This window comes from Vanellus vanellus (genome assembly GCF_965231255.1).
Source record: "Vanellus vanellus genome assembly, chromosome: 2".
In the NCBI taxonomy this organism is placed as follows: domain Eukaryota; kingdom Metazoa; phylum Chordata; class Aves; order Charadriiformes; family Charadriidae; genus Vanellus; species Vanellus vanellus.
In genome coordinates, this window is record NC_138906.1 from 1,741,911 (window position 1) to 1,767,879 (window position 25,969).

General features: G+C 54.0%; 1 protein-coding gene across 1 annotated transcript in view; it reads left to right on the forward strand.

Annotated features, from left to right (window-relative positions):
* Positions 1-21,427, forward strand: part of CCDC12 (coiled-coil domain containing 12) — a gene marked incomplete at its 5' end in the record, with an annotated part of 48,864 nt that extends 27,437 nt beyond the window's left edge. The window contains 6 exons of the mRNA XM_082479220.1: positions 2,225-2,295; positions 17,307-17,386; positions 19,542-19,603; positions 19,704-19,738; positions 20,151-20,227; positions 20,533-21,427. Of these exons, the coding sequence (XP_082335346.1) occupies positions 2,225-2,295; positions 17,307-17,386; positions 19,542-19,603; positions 19,704-19,738; positions 20,151-20,227; positions 20,533-20,612 (405 nt within the window). The 3' untranslated portion in view covers positions 20,613-21,427. The remainder of the gene's footprint in view (positions 1-2,224; positions 2,296-17,306; positions 17,387-19,541; positions 19,604-19,703; positions 19,739-20,150; positions 20,228-20,532) is intronic.
* Between the last annotated feature and the right edge of the window lie 4,542 nt (positions 21,428-25,969).

Sequence of the window (25,969 nt, forward strand, 5' to 3'; positions counted from 1 at the left end):
GGATAAAGTTCTAGCAAGAATGAAGGGAATGCGGGCTTTATGCGCGTGCGCTAAAAGTATGAAGAGATGAAAGGAACGAGAAAGGACTCGAGAGTGCAAGAAGGTACTTCCCACAACTTCAAATAACGTGGACTGAAAAGTGTCTAAATATTACCTAGCGCGAAGCTCACACCAGAAGGTTACAGCAGGCTGCGCGTGCTCCTGCGAGCCAACCTCTTTACTGAGCAAGAAATCTCTCTGCAAATATCCCAGAGTTACCGGGAACTTAAAAATAAAATCACAAAAAAACTGAGCTAAATATTGGGTTTAGGAATGATTTTTTTTTTTGGTGTTTTGTTTTGGTTTTTTTTTTTTTTTCATTCTAAAAAGACAAGACTATTTTTCTCGCCCTTTGATCAGGAGCTGAACCTGAACAACTCCGGTCGTTGATGAGCCTGAGCCAGAAGGGAGCTGTTTCCTGGCTCGCCTCCCTGTTTGCACCTAATCTAATTTTTAACCCGGGTCGCAGAATATACTTTTAAAGTTCCTACCGTCAGGATACGCGTGATAAGTAAGCTGTTCACCAGGGAAACCTTTCTGGGCCTTTCAGAGTTTAGGAATAAGTTTAGCTGGTAAATCATTTTGGTACCCTGAAGTTGGCTATTAGATGTCCAAACTTTCCAGCGAAGCTTTTAACAGAGCAAGTAACTAATCAAAGTAATTTCTGATCTGGAAGTGATGTTGATCGTGTTTTGGTTATAACCAATTTTTGCTTGCGATATTTCCAAAGAGAGATGCGATTCTGTTTCAGGGTTGAAAACAAGAGTTTGAACAGGGCTTCGTCTCTTTGAAGCGGGTGAAAAGGACCGGTGACCTTTGTGGTGCGATGAAAGGACATTTCTTGAAAAGAATTTCTCTGGTCTCTGAGCTGTTCCCGTTGAAAGGCAGAGACGAATGTTGGCACAACAGCTCCCGTGCCTTTGTGGCCACGTGACTCGTAGCCAGATATTACAAATGCTGTGTATTTATTACCTCTCAACTTGGGTAATACTCCTGCTGGAACCGGCCGCGCTCAAGGAAATACAGCCTTCATCTGCCGCCTGCTAGGGCTGCCGCGTTTTGGTTTTTGTTTGGAGGATGATGGGGGAGTTCACTCAGAAAAGCGACTGCTTCCGAGGAAGTCGTTCACTCGTTGCGCTTGCCGTAACAATATACTCTGCCAAAGGAGGGCAGATGCGTTTGCCACGGAGCATACTTTGCTCAGCGGTTGAATGAAATTGATTAATAAGCGCGAGAACCAAACAAAAACCCCTTTCCAGCTCGTTATTGTTACCGCTCGATATCTGTGCCTGTCTGCGTAATAAATGTAATTGGTAACTCGACTAATAAGCTGTTAGTGCCAGTGTCTGGACGATGCAAAATGAGCCTCTTTACAATACTGGAACACCCTGTTAAAGAGAAATTGGATTTACGGTACTGCCCGGCGTTTCGTGGAGCTGAAATCACACCCTTTGTTGTGCTGATCGTTGCTTGATTTCTACCAGCTTGTTTCACAACCTCTTAAAACGTCCGAAATGATTATTTAGGAGAAAGAAAAGGGACCTGTGCGAAGCCCGCAGGCGTGAGCTGCCTGGGCTTTTGCAGGCGGTCTGCTGCGTGGGCTCGCTCGCTTCCTAAACTTTTATCATCTCTTCTCTCTGCCTGTAGTTCCCTTCAAGCAATGTGAGAATATCCGTCACCCGTCCTTTCTTCTGGAGCTGGTAGCGCGGGATTTAACTTCAGGTCCCTGCCGCAGTGCCGCGGTGAAGGCGGTCGCGGCTGCTGGCAGCCCTGCGTTTTACTCGGTGCCCTTTTGCTCCCCTCCCTCGTTTAACGCGAGGCGGTAATTCCAACACGGGACGAGGTTTCTGCGCTTTCTCACTGATGGCAACTCGCTGTTTGCTCTCTGAATCGATGCAGTTACCAGTAATAAGGGGGATATCAGCGGCGCGATTGCCTCCGAGGGGAAAATTAAATTTCCCTTGCCCGTTCTCACGTGTATTTGCCATGCTATCTGTACAAGCGGGATGCTGAGGGGCGAAAAAGAAAAATAGGCTTAATTTAAAGGTGTCGTAAGTTAAAAGTCGGTTCAAACCGCGTGTCACTGTTTGCCCCGTGCTCGCCGGGAGGGTTTCTGGGCTGCCGTTTGCTCTCTGGCGTTTCCAGAGAGGCCACGGCCTGACAGATCGATTTCTCCTTCTTTCAGAATAAGGACGGCGGCGAACGTGAGAACAAGCAGTTCAGAGAAGATGACGAAGAGGAGACCGTCAAGCACAGGTAATGATTTATTTATTCCCGCTTGTCTCTCTTGTATGTATTGTTCAGGCGCCGCTCTCGTGTTTGCTAAGTAGGATCTTTCCCCGGGCTTCTAACATGCAACTTGCTTTTTATTTATTTATTTATTTATTTTAAAGTGTGAATTTGATCTGAGATGGGGGAATAAAGAGGAAAAGCGGACTTGCAGCGTTTCTGGGGGTCGCAGGGGGAAGGTGGTACCATCAGAGGCGTCGGGAGCATTTAGGCTCCCTTCTTTTTAGGCTCCCTTGAATTCTGCAGCCGTTGCTGCATCTCTGTCCCCTGCACCTGCGTCGTTTTAACGGCGGATTATTATTTTTTATTTTTTTTCCCCGTGAACGGAGGCCTGAGGGGTACACGTGGCTGTTTTAACTGCGGCCCACCGCTGTTCTCTCTTGTCACCGGAAAATGTGAACACAAAACTAACCCCGGGCGGGGTGTCGCTCCTGGCAGGACCAGCTGACTGTGCAGTTGGTTTCCTGCCGGTAAAAACGCTGTCAGGTCGTCTTTGGAGGCGGCGGGGGGTGTGTGTGGGGGGTGAAATTGGGTTTGAGGATGCGGGACGTGACTTTTTCTCATCGCATTACCGGCTAGAAACCTCTTCTGTGGGAGGTGTGCATCAGAGATGCTGCTGCAGATGAGCCCATGTGCTCTGCTAAGAATATAGAGCAAAATCCTCGCGGCTTCTTGGGAATAACTCCCAGAAGAAAACTCATCCCTTCTTGAGAACAGCCTGCCTGGATTTGGGGCTGGGAGAGGTTCTTGAGAACCATCACCGAGGCTGAACTTCGTTTCTAGGCGCCGTGGTTGGGTTTCGGGCTGGAAAAGGCTGAAACGGGAGCTAGAGGTCTTGGAAATGATGATGAATAATGAATAAACAGCTCTTGCTTTCCAGCCCTGCCACTCGATACGCTGCGTGATGAGGTGATGCAGCGTGCGGTGGCCCGCTGACGAGGAGCATCAGGCCTGGGCTGTCCTTACCACGCGATGAGCTGACATCGTCGGGCTACCGGCGATGCATTCCTGCTCCCAAACTGGAATTCTGAATTGGGCCGCTAAATCTCTGAAGGAAAAAAAAAAAAAAAAAAATTAAAAAAAATCTTTATTTTTTTCTACCCCGACTGACTTTCAGGCTGAGGTTTGCTTCTTTTTAACCGCCGCTGAGCAGCCTGGAGCGTATCGGAGGTGATGTGGTTTTCATACCGAGCCTTTGGCGTCACTGCTGTCAAGTTGGCAAATCACTTTTTCCACGAGCCCTCGTTCGTGAGCTCTCAACCTGGGGCAGGTTCGGCAGAAAGCCTTTCCCTGCCTGCCAGTGATGCCCTCGAAACTTCACCCAGGTTGTACGTAGAGAGTGAAGGTGTCGAGCAGGAACTCTTGGCTCCCTCCAGCTTTGTACCCATGTGGGAAACTCCCCACAGATGTGGTCATGGGGCTTCTCCTGAAATCCGTGGCGGCGATGCCTTTGGGGAGGCAGCTTTTGGGGGGAAAAGTTTGCTTTCCAGATTGATTTCCCCCCCCCCCCCCCCCCCCCCCCCCCGCAGGAATCTGTAGCTCTTTGTCCGCCTTTCCAACTACGGCGTGTTTTATCGGGATCTAAACGTAACTTCGCAAGGCAAATGAGAGCAAGATGTGCTCTGCAGGAAATGTTTGAATCACAAATTTGACTGAGATGATTCTTAGCTTGTGCTTTCCTTATTGAATGTCCTTTTTCAGTTGCTGGAATGGCACGTGAGTTTTGAAGGAGATCTAGAAGGCTGGCGAGCCCGTAACTTGATTTTGTCTTAGATTTTAATTTCCCAATAGCGTAGCTGAACTTGCTCAGCCCTTTGAAAAAGGGAACTGCTGTGCGCTAATGCCCCGTCGGCTGGTGGCAAAAGGTAAGCTGAGATAACCCGCTGGTGTTTACCCTGAATTTAGGGGTCCTGGTAACTGAAATCTGCCTTCCCTGCAAACCGCTCGCACCTAAACAAGTGCCTCAAGAGCTGTGCTGTTTTCTCAAGCTGAAAACCACCGACAGCACGACGTGGGGAGGGGAAATGTAGCGGTTCAATAAATAATCCCGTGGCCTACGTGCAGGTTTTAGGTGCGCTGACAGCCCCGAAAAGCGGGGCAGCACGCAGGGCTTTCGCTGCAGGCTGCTTCCTCCTCCATCCCCGCACCTCCTGCGCCAGCCCGCGCCCCACACCGTCCTTTATACCCTGTGGAGGAAGGATGGAGCCGCCGGGCACCGGCTTTACTAATATTTTCTCGCTGCCGACGTGACGACACGCTTTTTGGCAGCTTCCTGTTTTTTTTTTTTTTCTAATTGACTCAAATCTCCCCACTCCCCACCCCCCTTTTATTTATTTTTTTTTTTTTTTTGCTCCTTGTTTTTATCTTTCACGCTGCGAGCTACCACCGCAGGAACAAGTGCTGACGAAGCCCTCTGCGAAAACCCTGATACACTCGCAGCAATTTCAGCTCAGGCTATCTCCGATCTGAGCTCTCGGGGGAGTTTATATCTGTAATTGCAAAGAGCTCGGGTTGTTTTTTCTTTTTTTTTTTTCTTTTTTTTTTATTTTTTTTTAAATTTTAACCGGTTATGCTTAACCCGCTGACCAGGAAACACCTCCCGCCGCGGCGCAGCCTGCGATCCGCCTTTGCAAGGAACAGGGTGTGGGTGGACTTTGGCCCTTCCGCCCCATTCCCGCGGGGGAAAAGCGATGGATTTGGGGCTTGGAGATCTGCAGAGCCGTGTAGAGCCACGAGGAGCTGGAGATTGGCATTGCCGCCCCGCAGAGGCGTCCAGCTTTGAAGTTGGGCTGCAGAAGCGGAGCTCGTCGGGGTGGGGGGTTAAAAGTGTAAATAAAAAGCCAAGGCAGGGCTTGGGGAAGGAGGGGAGAAAAAAATAATCTTCAACTCTTCATCTTAACTCGAAATTAAGCTTCAGCGAGCTGCTGTTAATCAGCTGCTGGTGTTTCGACACTTAGTCATCCTTTAAAATTACAGCTCCGTTGCCGTGCCGCTTGCAGAGATGAATTTCTGGGAGGAGCTGGGGGAGGCAGGGGTTGGGAAATGTGATCTCTCCCCTCGCTGTGGGAAGAATGTCACGGGGCAGGTCAAAACCACATTTCTTTATTTTTTTTTTTTTTTAATCTCGGCACAAAAAAAAAAAAAATACAGCAGTGAGTTTGCTCAGTGGTGGCTTTATCATGGCGGGACAGCCAAGGCAGCAGCGAGGATAACTGCTGTGGGGATTCCTTATATCCTGGAGCGTGGAGACCTTACTAAAGAGTTTTAAAAAACATAAAATGAATGAAAAAAATTATACTGAAATATGGGAGAGAGCAGTATTTATGTGTAGGCTGAGCTGAGAGGACACGTGGTGTGTTTGATCGACGTCTTTGTGGACGGCTGAACCTGTTAACCACTGGTGGCTTGTCCTGATGGGACGCCGTGCGATGAGCCAGGCTCCATCGCCACCTCAGGGACCGAGAGCGTGTCCCCTCCAGCGGGGAAGTTCTTGGCCCACGGCAGGAGGAGGTGGGCAGGGGCAAAGCTGGGGCTGGGGGCTGGAGAAGGGACAACAGGAGTTTAGATGGCTGAATCCACCTGGCTGGTAACCAGTTGGGGTACTGGGTGAGGAGATTGAGGACCTGGCAGGATCTAGGCTCCTTCTTGAAGATGCTTGTCCCCGTTTTGATACAGCGCAGAGCCTGTCTCCGCTCCAGAGCTGTGAGGATGCTGTGGACCTTCCCTCTGGTTAGAGCTGTGCCCGTCGTCTGGAGGAGATATCTGAGAGATGATCTTTTGCAGGGAAGGCCCTGTGGAGCTTCAGCTGGTCCGAAGCCTGGCAGCACCCTCTTAACAGGGGCTGCCGATGTGTTCAATGGGTGCCTGGTGAGCCAAGCTGGGTGTCCCTCTGCCCATCGCCCAGCAGCAGGGTGCAAGGGTGAGCACCCAAAGCGAAACCCTTGTCGCTCCTACCCAACCCTTGGCTATGAGTTCCCAGCAGTCCACCCTCTTTCAGTAGTCATTGCTGGGGACGCATCCCCTGCTGTAACCAAACCTCAGCGGTTTGGGTGTTGATTTTTGGGTGCTTAGACCTCCATCTGACCTGCCTGTGGGAAAGCTCATGGGGTGGTGCGAGGGGACGAGGCTGTAGGTAACCCTGAGCTTACCTGGAGCATCTTTTGGCTTGCAGACCTTATGCTGGGTCTGTGCTGAGACACTGGATCTGAACAGAATCCCAGACTGGTAAGGGTTGGAAGGGCCCTCTGGAGCTCCCCCAGTCCCACCCCCCGCCAGAGCAGGGGCACCTCCAGCCGTGGCACAGGACACGTCGAGGCGGGTTTGGAATGGCTCCAGAGTGGGAGACCCCCCCCCTCTCTGGGCAGCTGTGCCAGTGCTCTGCCACCGGCACAGGAGAGAAGTCCCTCCTCAGGTTTAGATGGAACTTCCTATGGGCAAGTTTGTGCCCGTTCCCTCTTGTCCTGTCACTGGGCACCACTGGAAAAAGACTGTTCCCATCCCCCCGGCACCCTCCCTTAAAGGAGTTATGAGCGTTGAGAAGATCCCCCCTCAGTCTTCTCTTCTCCAGACTTAAAAGCCCCATGTCCCTCAGCCTTTCCTCATCAGAGAGATGCTCCAGTCCCCTCATCATCTTCGTAGCCCTTTGCTGGACCCTCTCCAGCAGTTCCCTGTCCTTCTTGACCCGGGGAGCTGGATACAGTGCTCCAGATGCGGCCTCCCCAGGGCAGAGCAGAGGGGGAGGATGACCTCCCTCGACCTGCTGGCCACACTCTTCTTGATGCCCCCCAGGATGCCATTGGCCTTCTTGGCTACCAGGGCACATTGCTGGCTTCATTGACAGAACAAGAGGGAATGGCTTCAAGCTCCAACAGGGCAGGTTTAGACTGAACATTAGGAAAGAATTTTTTCACAGCAAGAGTGGTCGGGCATTGGAATAGACTGCCCAGGGAGGTGGTTGAGTCACCATCCCTGGATGTGTTTAAGAGACGTTTAGATGTGGTGTTGGGGGTTATGGTGTAGGGGAGAACTTTGTAGAGTAGGGTAGATGGTTGGACTCGATGATCCCAAGGGTCTCTTCCAACCTAGACAATTCTATGATTCTGTGGTTCTCATGGACATCCTGTTGTCCACCAGGACTCCCAGGTCCCTTTCCACAGAGCTTTTCCAGAACATGGTTATTGAAATGCAGAGCTGCAGCGAAGTCGTGCTCAGTACTGTTTTGAGGCCAGCTAAGGGAATGTCAAGGTCCTGTGGTCATCCAGGTGCTACCAAGGTACCTTCAGGTCCTCTTTTTGGCTTGAGCCTCAAGGGTGGCAGATATTTTCGGACCCACCAGCAGCTGAAGAAGCTGGAGAGACCCCGTAAGAGCGTGGACAAAGCATGTTCTTGCGCCAGCCTGCGGAGGATCATAGCTGGGTGCTGCAGGCAGGGTCAGGATTTGCTCCTGGGGCTGCATCACCAGCCTGGGTCCAGCGCTGCTGGATTGAGCGTGGATCTTGTCCCGGTTGTATTTACTGATGTTGAAGCTGCTCGTGTCTGCCTGGAAAGCACTCAGCCTCCAGTGTGCGAGGCCAGACGGCCTCGTGGCACCTGCCTGCATTTGAAGAGCTTTTCTTGCAGCCCTCCTCCTGCAACACCCGGGGATACGTCTCTCCCCATCCGTGCTCCCCCAAGAAGCACGTCCTGAGAAACCAGCTGCCTTGGCAAGTTTTGGGGGCTCGCGGTGTAACAGGGGCGTTTGGTTTTTTGGCATTCCTCGAGTGCCTTTCGGCAGCCGCTTGGGGAGGAGGACGTGCTCCGACACGCTCAGCTATTTGAGTAGGAGCAGCTCTCTCCCAGCAAAGAGATGGCTCCTCGGAGGGTGGGTGCTGATGGGTCTCTGCTTGTTGCTCGATCCTTTTCTGCCTTAGGTGAGGAATCCTGGAGCAACAGCAATGACTTTGTCCTCTCGATCAAACAACAGCTCTGGACCTCTGCGTTAGAGATGTCTCTATGCTACTTCAAGAGGGTGTGAGGACAGCTTTGACTAGCACAGTACATATTTGGGACGTGGAAGTAATTTCTTGGTTTTGGAGCAGATGCAGATCATCTTGGTGGGTATCTTGGTTGCTGGAAAGGTTGCTGTGTGCAATGGGGCAGCCTGGAGATGTATGGACCTTACTTTCAAGCCAACCCAGCCTCCAGGAATGCTGCAGCAGGAGGTAGTGCAAAGAGCAGATGTCACAGAATTGTAGAATAGTTTGGGTTGGAAAGGACCTTTAAAGGCCATCAAGTCCAATCCCCCTGCCATGGGCAGGGACATCTTCAACTAGATCAGGTTGCTCAGAGCCCCATCCAACCTGGCCTTGAACACCTCCAGGGATGGGGCAGCCACAGCTTCTCGGGGCAACCTGCGCCAGGGGCTCGCCACCCCCACAGCCAAGAATTTCTTCCCAATATTTCATCTCAATCTCCCCTCTTTCAGTATCAAACTGTTCCCCCTCGTCTCATGGCTCCCCTCCCTGATCCAGAGTCCCTCCCCAGCTCTCCTGGAGCCCCTTTAGGCACTGGAAGGGGCTCTGAGGTCTCCGTGGAGCCTTCTCTTCTCCAGGCTGACCCCCCCCACCTCTCCCAGCCTGTCCTCCCAGCAGAGGGGCTCCAGCCCTCCCAGCAGCTCTGGGGCCCCCTCTGGCCCCACTCCACCAGCTCCATGTCTCTCCTGCGCTGAGGCCCTCGAGCTGGAGGCAGCACTGCGGGGGGGTCTCCCCAGAGCAGAGCAGAGCGCAGCAGAGGGGCACAATCCCCCCCTCGCCCTGCTGGCCACGCTGCGGGGGATGTAGCCCGGGACATCAAAGCTGTCTGCAAGGGGACAAGCTGGGTAGGAATGCAAAATGCCAAAAAAAAAAAAAAAAAGGGTGTGTGTGTGTTTGTGAAATTAAGTCCATGCCAGGATTGCTGAGTGTTGTATAGCACGTCTCGCGGTGCCCCCGGAGGGTGACGGCGCTGTAGCGTTCCCTCAGCACCCGTGGGTGATCATGCAGCACCCTGCATGTGCTCAGTGACGTGTCAGAGAAGTGCAGCAGGTCGGGGGGAGGGGGGGGGGGTGACCGAGGGGAACAAAGAGGGTACAAGAATCCAAACCCGCAGTCTCTGCCCAAACGCTCTTCATCTGGTTCTTCCCGTGGGGTCTGCAGGAGGTAGGCAAAAGATTAAGCTTCTCAGTGGGTTAAATTCACTATACGGTGAATTTTCCCTGGCAAAAACGTTAGGGGACCTGTAGAAGCAGCTCGAACATGACTTCTGCTCTGTGGTTTGCAATTGGAAACAGAAAAGGGAAGAGGCGCTTTGAGGAGAAGTGTTTACTGCCACTGAAGAGCATCTGAGTGCTGCCCCAGGGGACGACTTCACCACACGGCTCTGCAGGTACCCCAACATTCCTGCTCCTTTTGGGTTCTTCAGGAAGTTGGCCAGAGCCCAGATCCCTCCAACTTGGGCTCCAAACCTCCGAAAAAATTTGTCCCCATCTTTCCTGTAGCCCTTTTGGGGACTGGAAGGGGCTCTAAGATCTCCCCGGAGCCTTCTCTTCTCCAGTATGAACAACCCCAACTCTCCCAGCCTTTCCTCGCAGCTCTCTGCGACTTGGGCTCCAAACCTCCTGGATTGCTGCTGAAGTCTCCTGCTTTGCCATCCTTGGTTGTCTTACTGCCTTGTCCTCGCTCCTTCAAACCTTCTCACCCTCACGGAGCACATGGTGAAGCAGAGGATCCACCAAACCACCACTCCTTCAAGGATTTGAGACCTTTGTATCTTCTGGAGAAGTAGTGTCTTTCCACGTTTGAGTGCGGCTTCCCAGGACCGCTCGGGAGTAAGTGAATTTTGGAGACGCAGAGATATAAAATGAAATTCTAGTGCTGGTTCCTCATTAAAGGGCAATGTGGAAATTGGTTGCCCAGGGCTTGGTTTCAAGCAGATTGGAGTGGCTGTCGCAAAAATGAAAGGTTCTGAAAACAGGGGCTCTGGAGCAGCTTGGGGAGGTCAAAGGGCAGCAAATTCTCAAACCAGATGGTATTTCTCCAGGGCTTTGGAAAAGAAATTACCTGAAGTAGCTGAGATAGGATCGAGAATACCCAGGACTTCCCTAAACTGCTTCCAAAGAATGGGAAGAGCTCTACCGTGGCGCTTCAAAAATCGTCGTCTGGGATCTGGGTGTTGGAAACCACTTTAGATGATGCAACAGAGGAAGCATCTTTTATTTTTTCCTCACTTCATCAGGTGCCTGGAGCCGACGCTGAGGAGCCCCAGAGACATTTAAGCAGAGCAGCCTGAAGGGCTCGAAACTCGGGGGAGACCGAGGGGTGAAGAGCCGTGGAGGACACCCCCTTCTGATCGTGGGCAGAGTAAACAGGGTCTGCAAATGCTGCTGGACTCCTGCTGAGGTCTGCTTGCCTCTCTCACCTCCAGAAGCACTAAGAAAACTGTATCGAGATGTCCTAGTCAGCTTTCCTCGGCCCTCAGCCTTGTCCTTAGGGAGGTAAAGATAGGAAGTTGCTTTTGAAGCATAGTCACAGAATCCCAGAATCCCAGACTGGTCAGGGTTGGAAGGGCCCTCTGGAGCTCCCCCAGTCCCACCCCCTGCCAGAGCAGGGGCACCTCCAGCAGTGGCACAGGACACGTCCAGGCAGGTTTGGAATGGCTCCAGAGTGGGAGACTCCCCCACCTCTCTGGGCAGCTGTGCCAGTGCTCTGCCGCCCGCACAGGAGAGAAGTCCCTCCTCAGGTTTAGATGGAACGTCCTATGGGCAAGTTTGTGCCCGTTCCCTCTTGTCCTGTCACTGGGCACCACTGGAAAAAGACTGTTCCCATCCCCCCGGCACCCTCCATTGACGGAGTTATGAGCTTTGATAAGATCCCCCCTCGGTCTTCTCTTCTCGAGGCTAAAAAGCCCCACGTCCCTCAGCCTTTCCTCATTAGAGAGATGCCCCAGTCCCCCCATCATCTCTGTAGCCCTCGGTAGTTGGTGCAGCTCCAACTGACTGTTCTGTGAGAGTAACTACGGGAACGGGGACACTGTGACATCTGAAGAAATCGCTCTTACAGGGGGTTTCTTGGCAAACCCGTTCCCCGTGCTCCTGATGCAAGGATGTCAGCATGCGGACGCTTCACCAGAAGGCTCAGAACGATCCATTTAGCAATTGTAAAAACGATGTTTGCTCCATAAAGCCCTTGGGGCTGGAGGAGGAAAGCAAAAAAAAAAAAAAAAAAAACAAAAAAACCCAAAAAACCAAACCCAACTCTGCAGACAGCTTTGAGTGTCCTGTGTTTTGCAGTGAGATAGCTCTTCGCATTCTGCGCATACCCTGCATGCCGTGCATGCCGTTTCCAACCCGCCTGCTTCAAAGAAAAGCTGACATTTCTTCGTCCCCGGTGAGGAGCTCCGGGCCTGAGTGGAAAGCAGATTTGAGGCATTCCTGACCCAAAACGTGCCGCCCCTGACAGGTTTTTAGGAGATCCTTGGGCGGCTGTGTCCATCACTTCCCTCTGTAACCGCTGCAGCTACCCAAATCCTCGTGTGGTCCAAGGAGCTTCCAGCACAGATCCACGCCCAGTGCCGGCTGTGGGACTATAGTCACCTCCATCCCGAGCCGATCTGGCTCGTTTGGGCTGAAACGGGCTGAGAAACACTGCACAAGGTGCTCAAGGAGCAGGAGATTTTTTGGGTTGGGCACATGCATCATGTATAATGAGATGCTGATAAAAATCTGCATGGGCTTGATCCCACCCTAGAGCCAAATGGTTCACACCCAGGTCTTGTCTGGATGCTCCTTCCTTCCCGAGGAGTGTTAAACGCTCATGCCCGTGCGTCGCCGTGATGTGCCCTGCACCCCTCCCTATCCTGGCTCTTACCTGCCTGTTCTGTGGAGCCTATTGTTATCTCTGGTGGGTGTTTTTTTGTTGTTGTTTTCAGGGGAACTTGGATAATTCATCACTTGTAAAGCGCGCCGGGCTGTCTTTCTGGAACGCAGTCCTAGAGGAACCGCTGGCACCTGAATTTTATTTAACCCACCCCTGTAGAAGACCAGTAACTTCTTCTGAATATATATATCATAGAATGGTTTAGGTTGGGAGGGACCTTGAAGATCACCTCGTTCCAACCCCCCTGCCCTGGGCAGGGACACCTCCCACCAGCCCAGGTTGCTCCCAGCACCATCCAACCTGGCCTTGAACACCTCCAGAGATGGGGCAGCCACAGCTTCTCGGGGCAACCTGCGCCAGGGGCTCACCACCCTCACAGGCAAGAATTTCTTCCTAATATCTGATCTAAATCTCCCCTCTTCCAGTTAGAAGCTATTCCCTCTCCTATCATTCCATACCCTTGTAAAAAGTTCCTCCCCAGCTCTCCTGGAGCCCCTTTAGGGACTGGAAGGGGCTCTGAGGTCTCCCCGGAGCCTTCTCTTCTCCAGGCTGAACCCCCCCAACTCTCCCAGCCTGTCCTCATAGGAGAAGTGCTCCAGCCCTCTGATCATCTTGGTGGCTCTCCTCTGGCCCCACTCCAACAGCTCCATATCCTTCTTATGTTGGGTGCTCCAGAGCTGGAGGCAGTACTCCAGGTGGGGTCTCACCAGAGCAGAGTAGAGGGGCACAGTCCCCCCCCCTTGCCCTGGTGGCCACACTTCTGATGGCAGCCCAGGATAGGGTTGGCCTTCTGGGCTGCGATCGCATAGTACCGACTCGTGTTGAGCTTCTTCTCGTCAATCAGCACCCCCAGGTCCTTCTCCTCAGGGCTGCTCTCCGTCCATTCTCCGCCCAGCCTGTGCTTAACCTTTCCCTGCCTTCAACTTACGGTGGGTAGCACCGCTCTGCTACGTGTCTCTCTGTCTTTACAGATACGTCTACACACAGAAAAAAGGGGGAGACGAGTCTTCTGCTCCTGGTGAGCGTGGCACTCCTGGGGCCGGTGCGTGGTGAAGTCCCCGAGCCCCCCGAGGAGGCGGCCGCGGGGAGCGCTGGGCACCGAGCATTACCGGAGGCAGGTGCGAGAACTGCTCTCGCTTCACACGGTTAATTAAAGGGATCAATTTTTCTATGTTTTCTCCTGGCGCTCGCGGTTGTGCAGGGGTTTAAGAAGGATCTGAAAGCGCTGGCGTCAGGTGCGGAGTGTGTGTTTGGGATCTTCTGGGCGCAGCCTCGCAGCCCTTCTCCTCGTCGCCCCCGCGCATCGTAACTGCTTCCCCTTCTGCCCGACCCACTCGTCCCCTCCGCGGCGGAACCCGCCAAGTTGTGCCTTGTGGTTTTTATTTATTTATTTATTTATTTTTTAATCTTGTGGATAAACCTGCAGCGGGCGCCGGCAGCGCTGGATCGCAAAGCTTTTGTTTGCAAGCTGAGATGGGGCTTTCTGGGTGGGAAGAGTGTCGGGCAGCAGGTTTAAACTCCCAATTCCTCTCCCTTTGGGTGTTTCCCAAGTGGTGGCAAAGCCCCTGCAGCATTGTAACGAAGGGCTGGACGCCCTTCTCGTAGCAGGAACCAGACCTGCAGAGTGGGTGCCCCTTGAAATGTGGGACCTTTTGCCGCCAACACAGAAGACCTCTGGGCTCTCTGCTGCTTTGGCTGTGGCCGAACAGCCGCGGCTCCCGTTGCGTGCGCAAAACGACGAGTTTAAAATATCGCTTGTCAAGGTGTAATGCTAACATCTTGTTGGACCAAAAGAAACAGCTTGCTTAGCTCGTAGTTCTATTGTTTTCGGCGATCTGACCCAGGGGAGGCTGCATTTGCTCCGCTTTCAGCAGTAAGTAAATCCTTCTACACGCCAGCTAAGGAGACCAGAAACTCTGGGAGATATTAAAAGTTCGCATTCTGCGGGGTCTGCCGCTTTGTTGTCAGATAAATCCTCCCCCTCGAGCGTGACCCAGCCTTTGGCCAGATGTTAGACATCACAGCCTGACATCCTAATACCTCCTGGATGAATGAGCTTCTCCTCTTCCTCCCCCGGCCTCCCAGGTTAACAACAAAAATCCTGCTGAGTGGAGGTTGTCCGTAAAATCAGGGAATAACGGTGATTTCTGTGTGCCTGCAGATAGCATCTCCTTCTGCAAAAAAATAATCCCTTGAACCTCCAAGATCAGCCTTCCTGAAAAGAACTGCCCTCCTGCCTGGGGCTTGAGGGTTATAGTACAGGTTAATTTAATAAATCCCTCCTCCCAGGGCACCTGTGCCTAAAAATACACCTAAAACTGTGTACAGCGGTTTGTCTTCATGGGGTGAAGGTCCTCTTGGCCTGGGGGAGGTATTGCAGCTGCATGCTAATCTCTCCGGTGTTTCTTTTAAGCATCTTTTCTCCCAGCACAGGGGAAAGTTGTTCCTTTTTCACGGTGTTGCGCTGATGTAAGGGCTCAGGGGACCTGGGCTTGATGACACGAGAAACGTCGGCGAGTCTCCTAAGCTGCCTGGGCCCTGGTTTGGAGTCTGCTGGTCGTGTTTAGCTCAGTTGGGTCTTGCTGAACTCCAACCATGTGCTCCCACCGCCTCCGTGGCACCAGCCGTGGTGGGGGGTGGACTCTTTGCAAGTAGATTGAGCTGCCGGAGAGGGGACGGGATGGCATGGGAATAATAGACTCATAGAATGGTTTAGGTTGGAAGGAACCTTAAAGATCATCTAGTTCCAACCCCCCTGCCCTGGGCAGGGACACCATCCACTAGACCAAGCCCCATCCAGCCTGGCTTTGAACACCTCCAGGGATGGGGCAGCCACAGCTTCTCTGGGCAACCTGTTCCAGTGTCTCACCACCCTTAAAGTGAAAAATTTCTTCCTAATATATAATCTAAATCTCCCCTCTTCAAGTTTGAAGCCATTCCCCCTTGTCTTATCACTCCATGCCCTTGTAAAAAGTCCTTCTCCAGCTCTCCTGTAGCCCCTTTAGGGACTGGAAGGGGCTCTAAGGTCTCTGTGGAGCCTTCTCTTCTCCAGGCTGAACCCCCTCCAGTGTGCTCCAGCCCTCAGATCATCCTTGGTGGGCCTCTTCTGGCCCCACTCCAACAAGTCCATGTCCTTCTTATGTTGGGGGCTCCGGAGCTGAGTGCAGTACTCCAGGTGGGGTCTCACCAGAGCAGAGTTGAGGGGAAAAGTGGGACCTTTCTGCTGTGCTCCAGGGACCTCCAAGGTTGGGTTTTACTCCAGATGAAAACGGCCAACTGACCGCTGACCTTCCTCTTCTCACCTCTCCTGGGCTGTGGGTTCTTCACCCTTGTTTTGGCTCTCTTTGCTTTGTCTGGGCTACAAAGGTGATGAGGGGACTGGAGCATCTCTCTGATGAGGAAAGGCTGAGGGACGTGGGGCTTTTTAGCCTGGAGAAGAGAAGACTGAGGAGGGATCTTATCAACACTCATAACTCCTTCAAGGGAGGGTGCCGGGGGGATGGGAACAGTCTTTTTCCAGTGGTGCCCAGTGACCGGACAAGAGGGAACGGGTACAAACTTGCCCATAGGAAGTTCCATCTAAACCTGAGGAGGGACTTCTCTCCTGTGGGGGCGGCAGAGCACTGGCACAGCTGCCCAGAGAGGGGGGGGAGTCTCCCACTCTGGAGCCGTTCCAAACCCGCCTGGACGTGTCCTGTGCCACTGCTGGAGGTGCCCCTGCTCTGGCGGGGGGTGGCACTGGGGGAGCTCCAGAGGGCCCTTCCAACCCCCACCAGTCTGGGATTCTGTGACTGTAATCCCTTGGGATGGGTTGTGTCTCACTTGCTGCTTCTCCATCACTAAAGCCCAGCAGGGAAGTGGCCCCAAGGCAGCGTCGGCTGTCTGCTGGGAGGAAAAATGGTAATATTTAACCGTTGATTTTCCTGCCTGATGAAAGTGCCCTCTCCTGTCTTTGCATCGGGGCTCTCTGTCTCCTCCTCCTCCGCAGCGGCACAGCCACCCTCACGGAATCACGGAATTTTCCGAGTTGGAAGGGACCTCTAGAGATCATCTACTCCAACTCCCTCATCGCTGCCGAAGGCTTTGCCGACAGCTGGGGCAGGAGCATCACCGGGCAGCAAGCGCCTCGGTTTCTATTTAAACTGATTAAACCCATCGACGGTGTTAAATGAGTTTAATCTACTTAATTTGCCCCGTGGGCTCCTGTACTGGTATATAGATCCCGCAGCCTGCAGAGCGCGTCCTACGCATGCGTAAGCGGCCGGAGGTGGGATGGGATCCCACGAGCTTGATTTTTGGGGCTCTGGTTTTGGAGATGCCTCTGAAGCTTGCAGGGTTTGACCTCGGGGGGGGGGGGGAATCCGTCTGGGGGTGCACAGGACTGAGGTCGTCTAATGGTTGTCCGTTTGGAGCCCAAATTATTTGGGACAGGTGTAAGAACAGCCTTGAAAAGGGGGAGAATTAGCATCTGAGCATCAGGGAGGTGTGTACACTGGGGGAGAGGGCTGACTGCTGTCTCTTGAGCTGTCCTGGAGGGAGGTGAAAGGATGGGTGACCCTCTGGGTGTCACCGTCCCTGTCACCGTCAGCTCCACCACCCATTTGCTCAGGAACTTGAGTTTTCTCCCCTTATTTCCACCACATGGCTGACCTGCGCCCCTGTGTGTAGCACTTCCAGAACCATCTCTGGTGACTGGGTAACCACCTTGTACCCTAAATACACTTTTTTCCCCCTCCTCTCCTCCCCACATACCCTCCCAGGTTCATTTTCTTCCCTGATTGTGGATCTTCTCTGGCGTTTCCATCCTGAGTTTATCACTGGGTAGAGACCTAAAAGGGAGCTGGGCTGAAGTTCAGAGCTTTGTGAGAGGTCCATTATTAGCTGCCTCTGCTTGGCTTGCCAAGACATTGCCTTTATCCCACCGAGCTCCTGGTTGACCCTGTCATTTTGGACTTGTGTGGGTCGCTGCCAGCCCCTGATCGCTGCCTGCAGCCGGTGATGCCGATGTGCCCCTCGTTAGCAAGAACTAACGGTCCAGGGTGACATGGACATGTCTCACTGCTCTGTCCTTTTCCCCTTCCTCCCCAGGGAGCTCAAACTGCGGAACTACGAGCCCGAAGATGAGGAGCTTAAGAAGAGGAAGGTGCCCCAGGCCAAGCCAGCCCCAGGTGGGTGCAAGCGGGAGCATTGGTGGGGAGCGCGAAATGAAGGAGCACGAAAGCAGAAACATTGCCAACGGTGGTGCTGGTGCCTGCGGTGAGGGAATGTTATGTTTAGGGAGGTCATCCTCCCCCTCTGCTCTGCCCTGGGGAGGCCACATCTGGAGCACTGTGTCCAGTTCTGGGCTCCCCAGGTCAAGAAGGACAGGGAACTGCTGGAGAGGGTCCAGCAAAGGGCTACGGAGATGATGAGGGGACTGGAGCATCTCTCTGATGAGGAAAGGCTGAGGGACGTGGGGCTTTTTAGTCTGGAGAAGAGAAGACCGAGGGGGGATCTTCTCAACACTCATAACTCCTTCAAGGGAGGGTGCCGGGGGGATGGGAACAGTCTTTTTCCAGTGGTGCCCAGTGACAGGACAAGAGGGAACAGGTACAAACTTGCCCATAGGAAGTTCCATCTAAACCTGAGGAGGGACTTCTCTCCTGTGCGGGTGGCAGAGCACTGGCACAGCTGCCCAGAGAGGGGGGAGAGTCTCCCACTCTGGAGCCATTCCAAACCCGCCTGGACGTGTCCTGTGCCACTGCTGGAGGTGCCCCTGCTCTGGCGGGGGGTGGGACTGGGGGAGCTCCAGAGGGCCCTTCCAACCCTGATCAGTCTGGGATTCTGTAATGAAGCAGGACTTGTGGTTGTGAGGACAAATAAAACGGCACGGGACTCTGCATCCCACCCGCGTGCTGCACAGTGGATGGGTTATACCCTTCCTTTCCGAAAATCAGGTGGCTTGAAAACCTCTGTGTTCCTGCTCGCTCCAGCCCAAGGTGGAAAAGCCACCGGGACGTATTCTGGTCGCAGCTTACCGGTGTGAGGGTGGTAGATCCTAGAGGAGATGAGTGTCTGCAGCCCTGCAGGGTCCTGGCGTGTCTGAGCGGCCATGGTGGGAGCTATGCGAGCGCGGCTCTTGCCGGCCCCATTGCTTCATCATCCCCTCTCGCCCGTGGGGACCGCACACCCTGCATTGCGCAAGCGGGTGTGTGTCTGAGCACACCGAGTCCAGCCCCAAACCAACGGGTTGATACTCAGAGGAGCTGAGCTCTCGCTGGGAGGATTCTCAAGGAGGTTCAGACTGGTTTTTTTGTTTGAATTACCTTTAAACAAATATTAGTCATGAGTCCGGGGTGTTCAGTCTGCTATTTCCTAGCACCGCACCGCCGCGCAGCTCTTGAGAGGGAAGCGAAGGGTAGAACTTCCCTTGATCTTGAAATACTGAGTCCTTCTGGAATAGATCTCTTCAAAAATGCCCTAAATAAAAGGGCTGCCTTGGGGAGCACGGCAGCGATCTGGTAGGTAGAAGTGCTGACACTGCGCTTTCTTTATCCTTTTGTAAAAGTTTAAAACTTCCCCGGCTCTTCCCAAGCGTGCGGTTTGGGATTGGGAACAGCAATTTTGAGCCTTTCCAGTAAAACCCGTGCTCTCTGCCAGCCCTTCTTGGTGCCCGTCGGCTGCTTTTCCCGCGCCTGGAGTAACCAACCTCGGGCACTTCGCACAGAGACTGGGGATGGAGGAGGACAGAGGAGCTGAGACTCCGAGTGGATTAATATTAAACGTGCCTCGGAGCAGGATTCAACCCTTCAGGGATGTGCTCCCCGGTGCCCGCACCCCCTCCTTGCACAGGCGCCCGAGTTGAAGGACGGAGGGCTGTTTTCCACACGTGCTCTGCCATTATCCCCAGTATCTGCAAGACCTTTACGTCAGGTCTGGGGCTGGAGCTTGATTCCTCCAAGGTGGCTCAGGCTGTGGCCTCGTAAATGAGTCACGGTGAGTCAAATTCCAGTTTAAACACCTGCGGAGCAGCTCATCCCCGCGGGTCTTACAAAAAGGGGACTTGAACCCAGCAGACTTCTTGCTGCTGTTGCTGTTTTGTGACGTTTGCATCACTTTCAGATGATTTTTTGGAGCCTTCAAGAGGGTGGAGGGATGTGGGTACCCACGTGTACTCGCTCGGTATTTACCACCCTCTTAAGGCAAAGAGGTTCAAATGGACTTCTGTAAAAGCTTTTGTGAACCAAGCCCCGAGCTCTGGTGGGTTCCTTTCCCTGTGCCTTGTCCCCTCGGTGTCCTTGCCGCTGCGCCCTGTGCTGATGCTGGTCCTGTTCCCCCATCTAGTGGAAGATAAGGTGAAGGACCAGCTGGAGGCCGCCAAGCCGGAGCCCATCATCGACGAGGTGGTACGTATATTTAGAACCGCTCCGTGCCGGCTGTGTCTATCTGCATCCAGGCTTGAACCTCGCCTGCACCTCTCACTGGGTGTCTCCTCTTCTTCCCTAGGATCTGGCAAACCTGGCCCCGAGGAAGCCGGACTGGTGAGTGCCTGCAGAGCTCCCTACTCCTGGGAAAGGGGTGTTGGCATCAGCGCTGGGTTACCATCACCTCGAAGTTGTCCGTGTTGGGTTAAAAGTGCTGGAAATGGGAAACCCTGCCCTGCTGTTGAGGGAGCCACAGGGCACGGGGTTGTCCTCCTTCTTCCTGCTTATGCCAAGACTCCACTGATGCCTTTGGGGGTGCATGTCACCACGGTGGCCTCAGTGACGAAGGATGCTCTGGACGTTGTTGGTTTGCCCAGGAGCTGCCTCGGTGGCGACGCACACTCTGCTCCTTGGTGCTCATAGGAGAGAGGAGGAGTTTCTCTTCCACTGGGAAAGGCGTAATGTGGCCCTGGTGTTCACATCTGCCAGGGGTGAGGATTTGTTCTGACATTGTCCCTCTCCTCCCCAGGGATTTGAAGCGAGATGTTGCCAAGAAACTGGAGAAGCTGGAGAAGAGGACGCAGAGAGCCATCGCTGAATTGATACGTGCGTTATGGTGCCGTAGGGAGTGGTGTCTGGGGTCACCAGTTATTCCAGAGGGATTACGTGGTCCTTACTGGGAGCTTGGTGCCTTGCTTTCGAGCCAGGGAGGGACTGGTGGAGCTTGATCTCCTTCCCAAAAGGATCTGTGAAGCTCTTGGTCCCAAGTAGTGTCCCTGAGGCCGCACGAGCGCTTGGCTTGCACGGTGGGGGAGGACGGTTTGTGGGCTCAGGGGTTCAGGTCCTCTGCTGCGTAGATTCCCCGGTACAGCCGGTCTTATCGCTAAACCGCTGCTGTTACTTGCTTGCAGGAGAGCGGTTGAAAGGGCAGGAGGAGGAGCTGGCATCCGCTGTCGGGTCAGCAAAGCAGGAGGGAAGCGATTCCGACTGAGGAGGTCCATCTGGCAGCCTCGCCTGGGGACTCTGCGGATCTGCCTCTGCCGCTACCACCGATCCCGTTGCTCTCAGCTTGAGGCACCTCGTTGGGACACGCAGCTCACCAATGCTTTGCCAGAACCTCATGAATCCTACCACGCCTGAAGGAGAGGGGCAGATCCAAGCAGCCCCGCTGTCCTCTCTCGGACTATGGTTCTTCCTCCATTGAGAGGAAGCTTCACAGATAACTTTTTGGGGACCACGAGAGGCTGATGGGAGCAGAACAGAACATCTGCGTTGGCTTGAACCTCGGCTGCCAGGACTTGGAGCAAGGAAGGTGTGGGCAAAAGGGCGAGTGCCGGAGAAGATAAATTCAAGCTAACTCTCCTCTCACTTGCTGGGTGAAGAAGAAGATGGCCCCACAGCCTCCAGCAGCCCTTCGAGAGGCGCTGCCATGTCCCAGGGGACCGCTGCTCCTGTTCTTGCGCAGAGCTGCCTCTTCCAGGGCTCTCCTTTCTGCAGAACTCAACTGGTGTCACTGCCATGTGGGCAACAACGAGGTTCTCTTGCTCCGGAGAGCTGGCTGTGAGTATTTGGGAACATCCGTGGTCAGACCCAGCACGTGAGGAATAACTGCTGGAAGGGGCTGTGTGGCTCAGGACCTGTTGGTGGCTCTGCGTCCCGCTGAGGTTAACGTGGAATTTGTTCTGTTCCCTGAAGTTTCCCGACCCTCCAGGCTGTGGAGCATGTACCACTCCTCTATATGTTTTATAATTGACAAAGTTTGTTGTTAACGGATCTTTTTCATAATAAAACAGTCCCACAGTGGAAGGAGTTGTCCCTTGTTCTGCAGAGGGCTGGGTGGAGGCAGCTCACATCGTCTCCGTTATGTCTGTGGGGACTTCAGCCCACTCTTTGCTGGTCCCTGTCCCCTTCGCTTCCCCAGCACGGGGAGCAGCGGGCTTTAGTTCATGTAAGCTTGAGGTGGCCGAGCTGTAGCTACAGCAGGTCAAGCCCAATTCCCAGAGACCCGGCAGCCCGGGGGTGACGCCAACCCCGTGCTGCTGGAGGAACTGAGCAGGTGGGATGCTACAGAGCTGACCCTGGATCTTCCCTGGGATCTTCTCTGGCTCTTGGAGATCTTGCAGGATGGGCGTCTTGGCCAGGCTTGATTGCACGGGCTCCTGAACCCTCTGCGTTTGATTTGCAAGTGGTTTTGTCCCGAGGCAAAACATCTGGTGCGTACAGCTTTGACAGTGGTATTTACCCAAGAGTTCACCTGTGATAAAAATAGCTGTTCCTGTTAATGCACTCATCCTGCCGCTTTTCAAAGTCCATCGAAAAGAGCTGCTGGGGGAGGGGGTGAGGTCCTTCACGTGGCAGCAGCCTGCCTTGGAGCAAGGTGGTGTTCCTGCTCTGATGCCTGCTGGAGCCTCGGTGGCTGGAGCTGCCATTTCGGATTGTCACCAGCTAGACCAGGTCCCCACACAGGACAAGATCGGTCCCAGCCATGCTTAAATACAGACTGATGGATGCTTGTCCATCTGCCAGCATCTGCTGTGACTGCCCACCGCTCCATGCTTGCGTGCGGTGAGGACACCTGAAGGGCTTTCCACCTGCGAGAACACCATCCCTGCTTCCAGATATGGAGCTTGGAGGAAAGATCTCGTGAAATGCCTTCTCATTCCTCCAGCTTCCGTGCACAAATGGCTGCTCAAAGCCCTCCAGCCCCAGTTGTGTCCCCTCTCCCATGGCTGCCTGTTCCTGGTGTTTGCAGCCATTCCTGCTCCGTCCTCCCCTCAGGCTGGTGCTTGTCACCCCTTGGAGGGGTCTTTCCCCGGGCATGTGGGGCCAACAAGGAGACAGACATCCCACAGAGCGAGGGGAGACCCGAACCCACCGGGGCCAGCGAGTATCCAGCACCGGGCTCCAGCGTTGGGGCATGGTTGGGGACTCGCTCTGGGTTCTTTAGTGGAAAAGCATCTGGGATGAAAGCTCAGCTGCCTTCCTGGGCCTCATTTTGGGGCCCCTCACCCTTGTTGTCCTGTGTCAGGCTGTTTCTGGGCAAGAAAACCAAGATCTGTCACCAGTGTGAAGGTGCCACCCAGGCACTCCATGCTGCCGGGGCAGGTGGGTGCTGCTGGTCATGGGTGCTCTTGGCCATCGGGTAACGCTGCCCTGGGGATCCGTCATGGAAAACAGGGGTGGATCTGCTGACTGGGGACATCCCCGGCACTGGGCAGAGCATGTGGTGATCCTTCAAGGATGCTTAAAAATGGAAAGGACCTCCTGACTCGTGACGGTTATGGCTTCGCCACCAAAGCGGAGCTGCCAACGATCGAGGTGAGTGTTCAGTGACCACTGCACCACGCGGGTGTATCTGTGGTTAGTGATGACCTGGGCTGTCACACACACCTTCATTGGGAAGGGAACTGGGGAGCGTGAACGTAGAACCGCAGAATCATCTGGGCTGGGAGGGACCTTTAAGATCATCGAGTCCAACCATCAACCTAACAGTGCCAAGCCCACCACTAACCCATGTCCCTCAGCACCACGGCTACACGGCTTTTAAATACTTCCAGGGATGGCGACTCCACCACTGCCCTGGGCAGCCTCTGCCAGTGCTTCACATCCCTTTTGGTGAAGAACTTTTTCCTAATACCCAATCTAAACCTCCCCTGGCGCGACTTGAGGCCGTTTCCTCTTCTATTATCACACCTTACTTAGGAGAAGAGACTGACCCTCCTCGCTACAACACGCGTCCCCCGTGGAGCCACGGCCTCCGTGGAACTCCCTGTAGATGTCAGCAAATCTCCGCACGCGGAACCCCCGCCGCGTCCGGCTGATCCCGGCAGCCGGACTCTGCACAAAGCCGAACTTCGCATCCCCGGCAGCCGCTCCGGTTGGGATGCCGCCGCGCTCCTCCATCCGCCCGCTGCCGTGTGGTACCCACTCTGCCCTTCCCTCCCTGGCTGGAGCCGGACCGATGGCTTCTGCTTTGCAACACGTGTCGAATATAAATAGGAACGCACCGTGCAGGGAACAGCTTTGAAACCGTGAAGAGTTTTCCCTCGTTGACTTTAAAGGGACATAAATTGGACGGGGCTGGGAGCAACCTGGGCTGGTGGGAGGTGTCCCTGCCCAGGGCAGGGGGTTGGACTAGATGGCCTTTAAGGTCTCTTCCAACCCAAACCATTCTATGGTTCTATGATAAATTCCCTTTAAACCATCCTGGGTTGCAAAAACAGCTCTTCCCACAGCAAACCTGGGCTCCGTCTGGCAGCAGAAGCACCTTTCCCACCGCCCACCCTGGCAGAGCTCTCTGCCCTGCACGGGCTGATGTTTTTGGAGCTCATTTGTAGTCCTATCCACCCCCCCCGCCCCGACCCCCCTCCCCCCAAATAATTAAATTTTAAGTAATTGAAAACTGCGTTTCTCATGTGAGGAACAGTTCTCTAAAGAATTGTTTTCACTCTTTCAGCTCTCCGTGAAAGTGCCATTTGGAGATGAAAAATCTAAACATTGTTTTTTTAGGGCAAGCCGAAATGAAACATCCTGACTTTTCCCTTTCCCACGTACTTTCCGCTTTTATTCCAGCTTCAAATTAAGCTGGGATCAGCCACAGGACCCTGGGCTTGGAGACCCGGCTGGGAAGGGGGGACAGGTTCATTGCCAGCCGCGGGGTGGGGTCCACAGAGCCCAAACCTGTGCGTGGGAGCTGGGACCCGCTGCCGGAGCCTCCCTTTTTTGGAGCATCCTTTTGGGATACTTTTTGGGATACTTTCGGCAGCATCCCTGCAGCCGTGCTGCCGGCTTGGAGGCACTGACCCAACCGCCGTCCCTTTTGCCTGGAAAATACCCTCCCTGAGTCTTATTTCCTTTGCTTTGCAGAGCAGACAGGCTCTTCTCCCTCTTCCTAATATATATACGTTATTTTCCATAAATCTTTAAAGTACCGTTTCCCAGCCCCGCAGGATGCGCTGCTGCTTTGCTCCCCATGTGGAGCACACCTGTAATAGTGACCCATTTCCAAAACTGAGTGTGGACATCCCCTTCCCCACGGGCAGCGGCTGCTTCACCCAGAGTGGAACCATCCCTACAGGACACGAGGGGCTGGGGATCCACCTGGAGTGGGACGGTGGGGAGGAAGAGCAGGATCAGGCCCATTTCCCCCTCCAATGGGGTCTTGCAGCGAAGCATTGCTTATCCTGGCACAGGACGGAGATCCCATCATGAGATACAGAGCCCTGTCTGGGAGAGGGATCCTGGCGTGGGATTGGGGTCCATCTATGGGACAAGGATCCTGCCATGGGACAGGGGTCCATCTATGGGACAGGTATCCCAGCATGGGACAGGGATCCTGGCATGGGACTGAGGTCCATCTATGGGACAAGGATCCTGCCATGGGACAGGGATCTTGGCATGGGACTGGGGTCCATCTGTGGAACAAGGATCCTGGCATGGGAGTGGGATCCTGGCATGGGACTGAGGTCCATCTATGGGAGAGGGATCCTGGCATGGGACTGAGGTCCATCTATGGGACAAGAATCCTGCCATGGGACAGGGATCTTGGCATGGGGGTCCATCTGTGGAACAAGGATCCCGGCATGGGAGTGGGATCCTGGCATAGTACTCCGGTCTATCTATGGGACAGGGATTCTGGCATGGGACCAGAGTTCTGGAATGGGACTTGGAGTCCCTGCATGGGATGGGGATCCCGGCATGGGACTGGTGTCCATCTATGGGACAGGGACCCTGGCATAGTACCCAGGTCTATCTATGGGACAAAGATCCTGGCATGGGACAGGGATCCTGGCATGGTACTAGTGTCCATCTATGGGACAGGGATCCTGGCATGATATCAGGGTCTATCTATGGGACTGGGGTCCCGGCATGGGCCAGCCCTGGGGCTATTGTGCAGGTGCCAGGGGACTAATCCCCCCTTCCCTGGGGCGTTCCCTTTCCCAGCCTGAGGGAAAGAGGAACCTGTGGGGAAGGGCTGGGAGAACCGGGGCATTTGGGATGGAACACCACACTCCGCATCCCATGGATTTCATTTATTCCCTGGCGGTGTGGCCAGATGGTGAGGGGGTTTCTTCCTTTCAAAGGTTGTGCCCCCAGCCTGTGGTTATCCTCTAGACCTTTTAAAATCCCAAACAGTGCTCCTCATGGCCCAGAAGCAGTTTTGGCTGAACCATGCTGTGAGGTTTTTTGGCATTGCAGGTGTCCCAGGGACCTACCTGAAGCCCTCAGGGACAGCGCGGTGCTCTGCGCTCATCCTGGGCCTGTATCCTCAGGATGATCTTCAAGGTCCCTTCCAACCTAAACCATTCTGTGATTCTATGATTCTATGCTGCTGTGGCAGAAAGACTC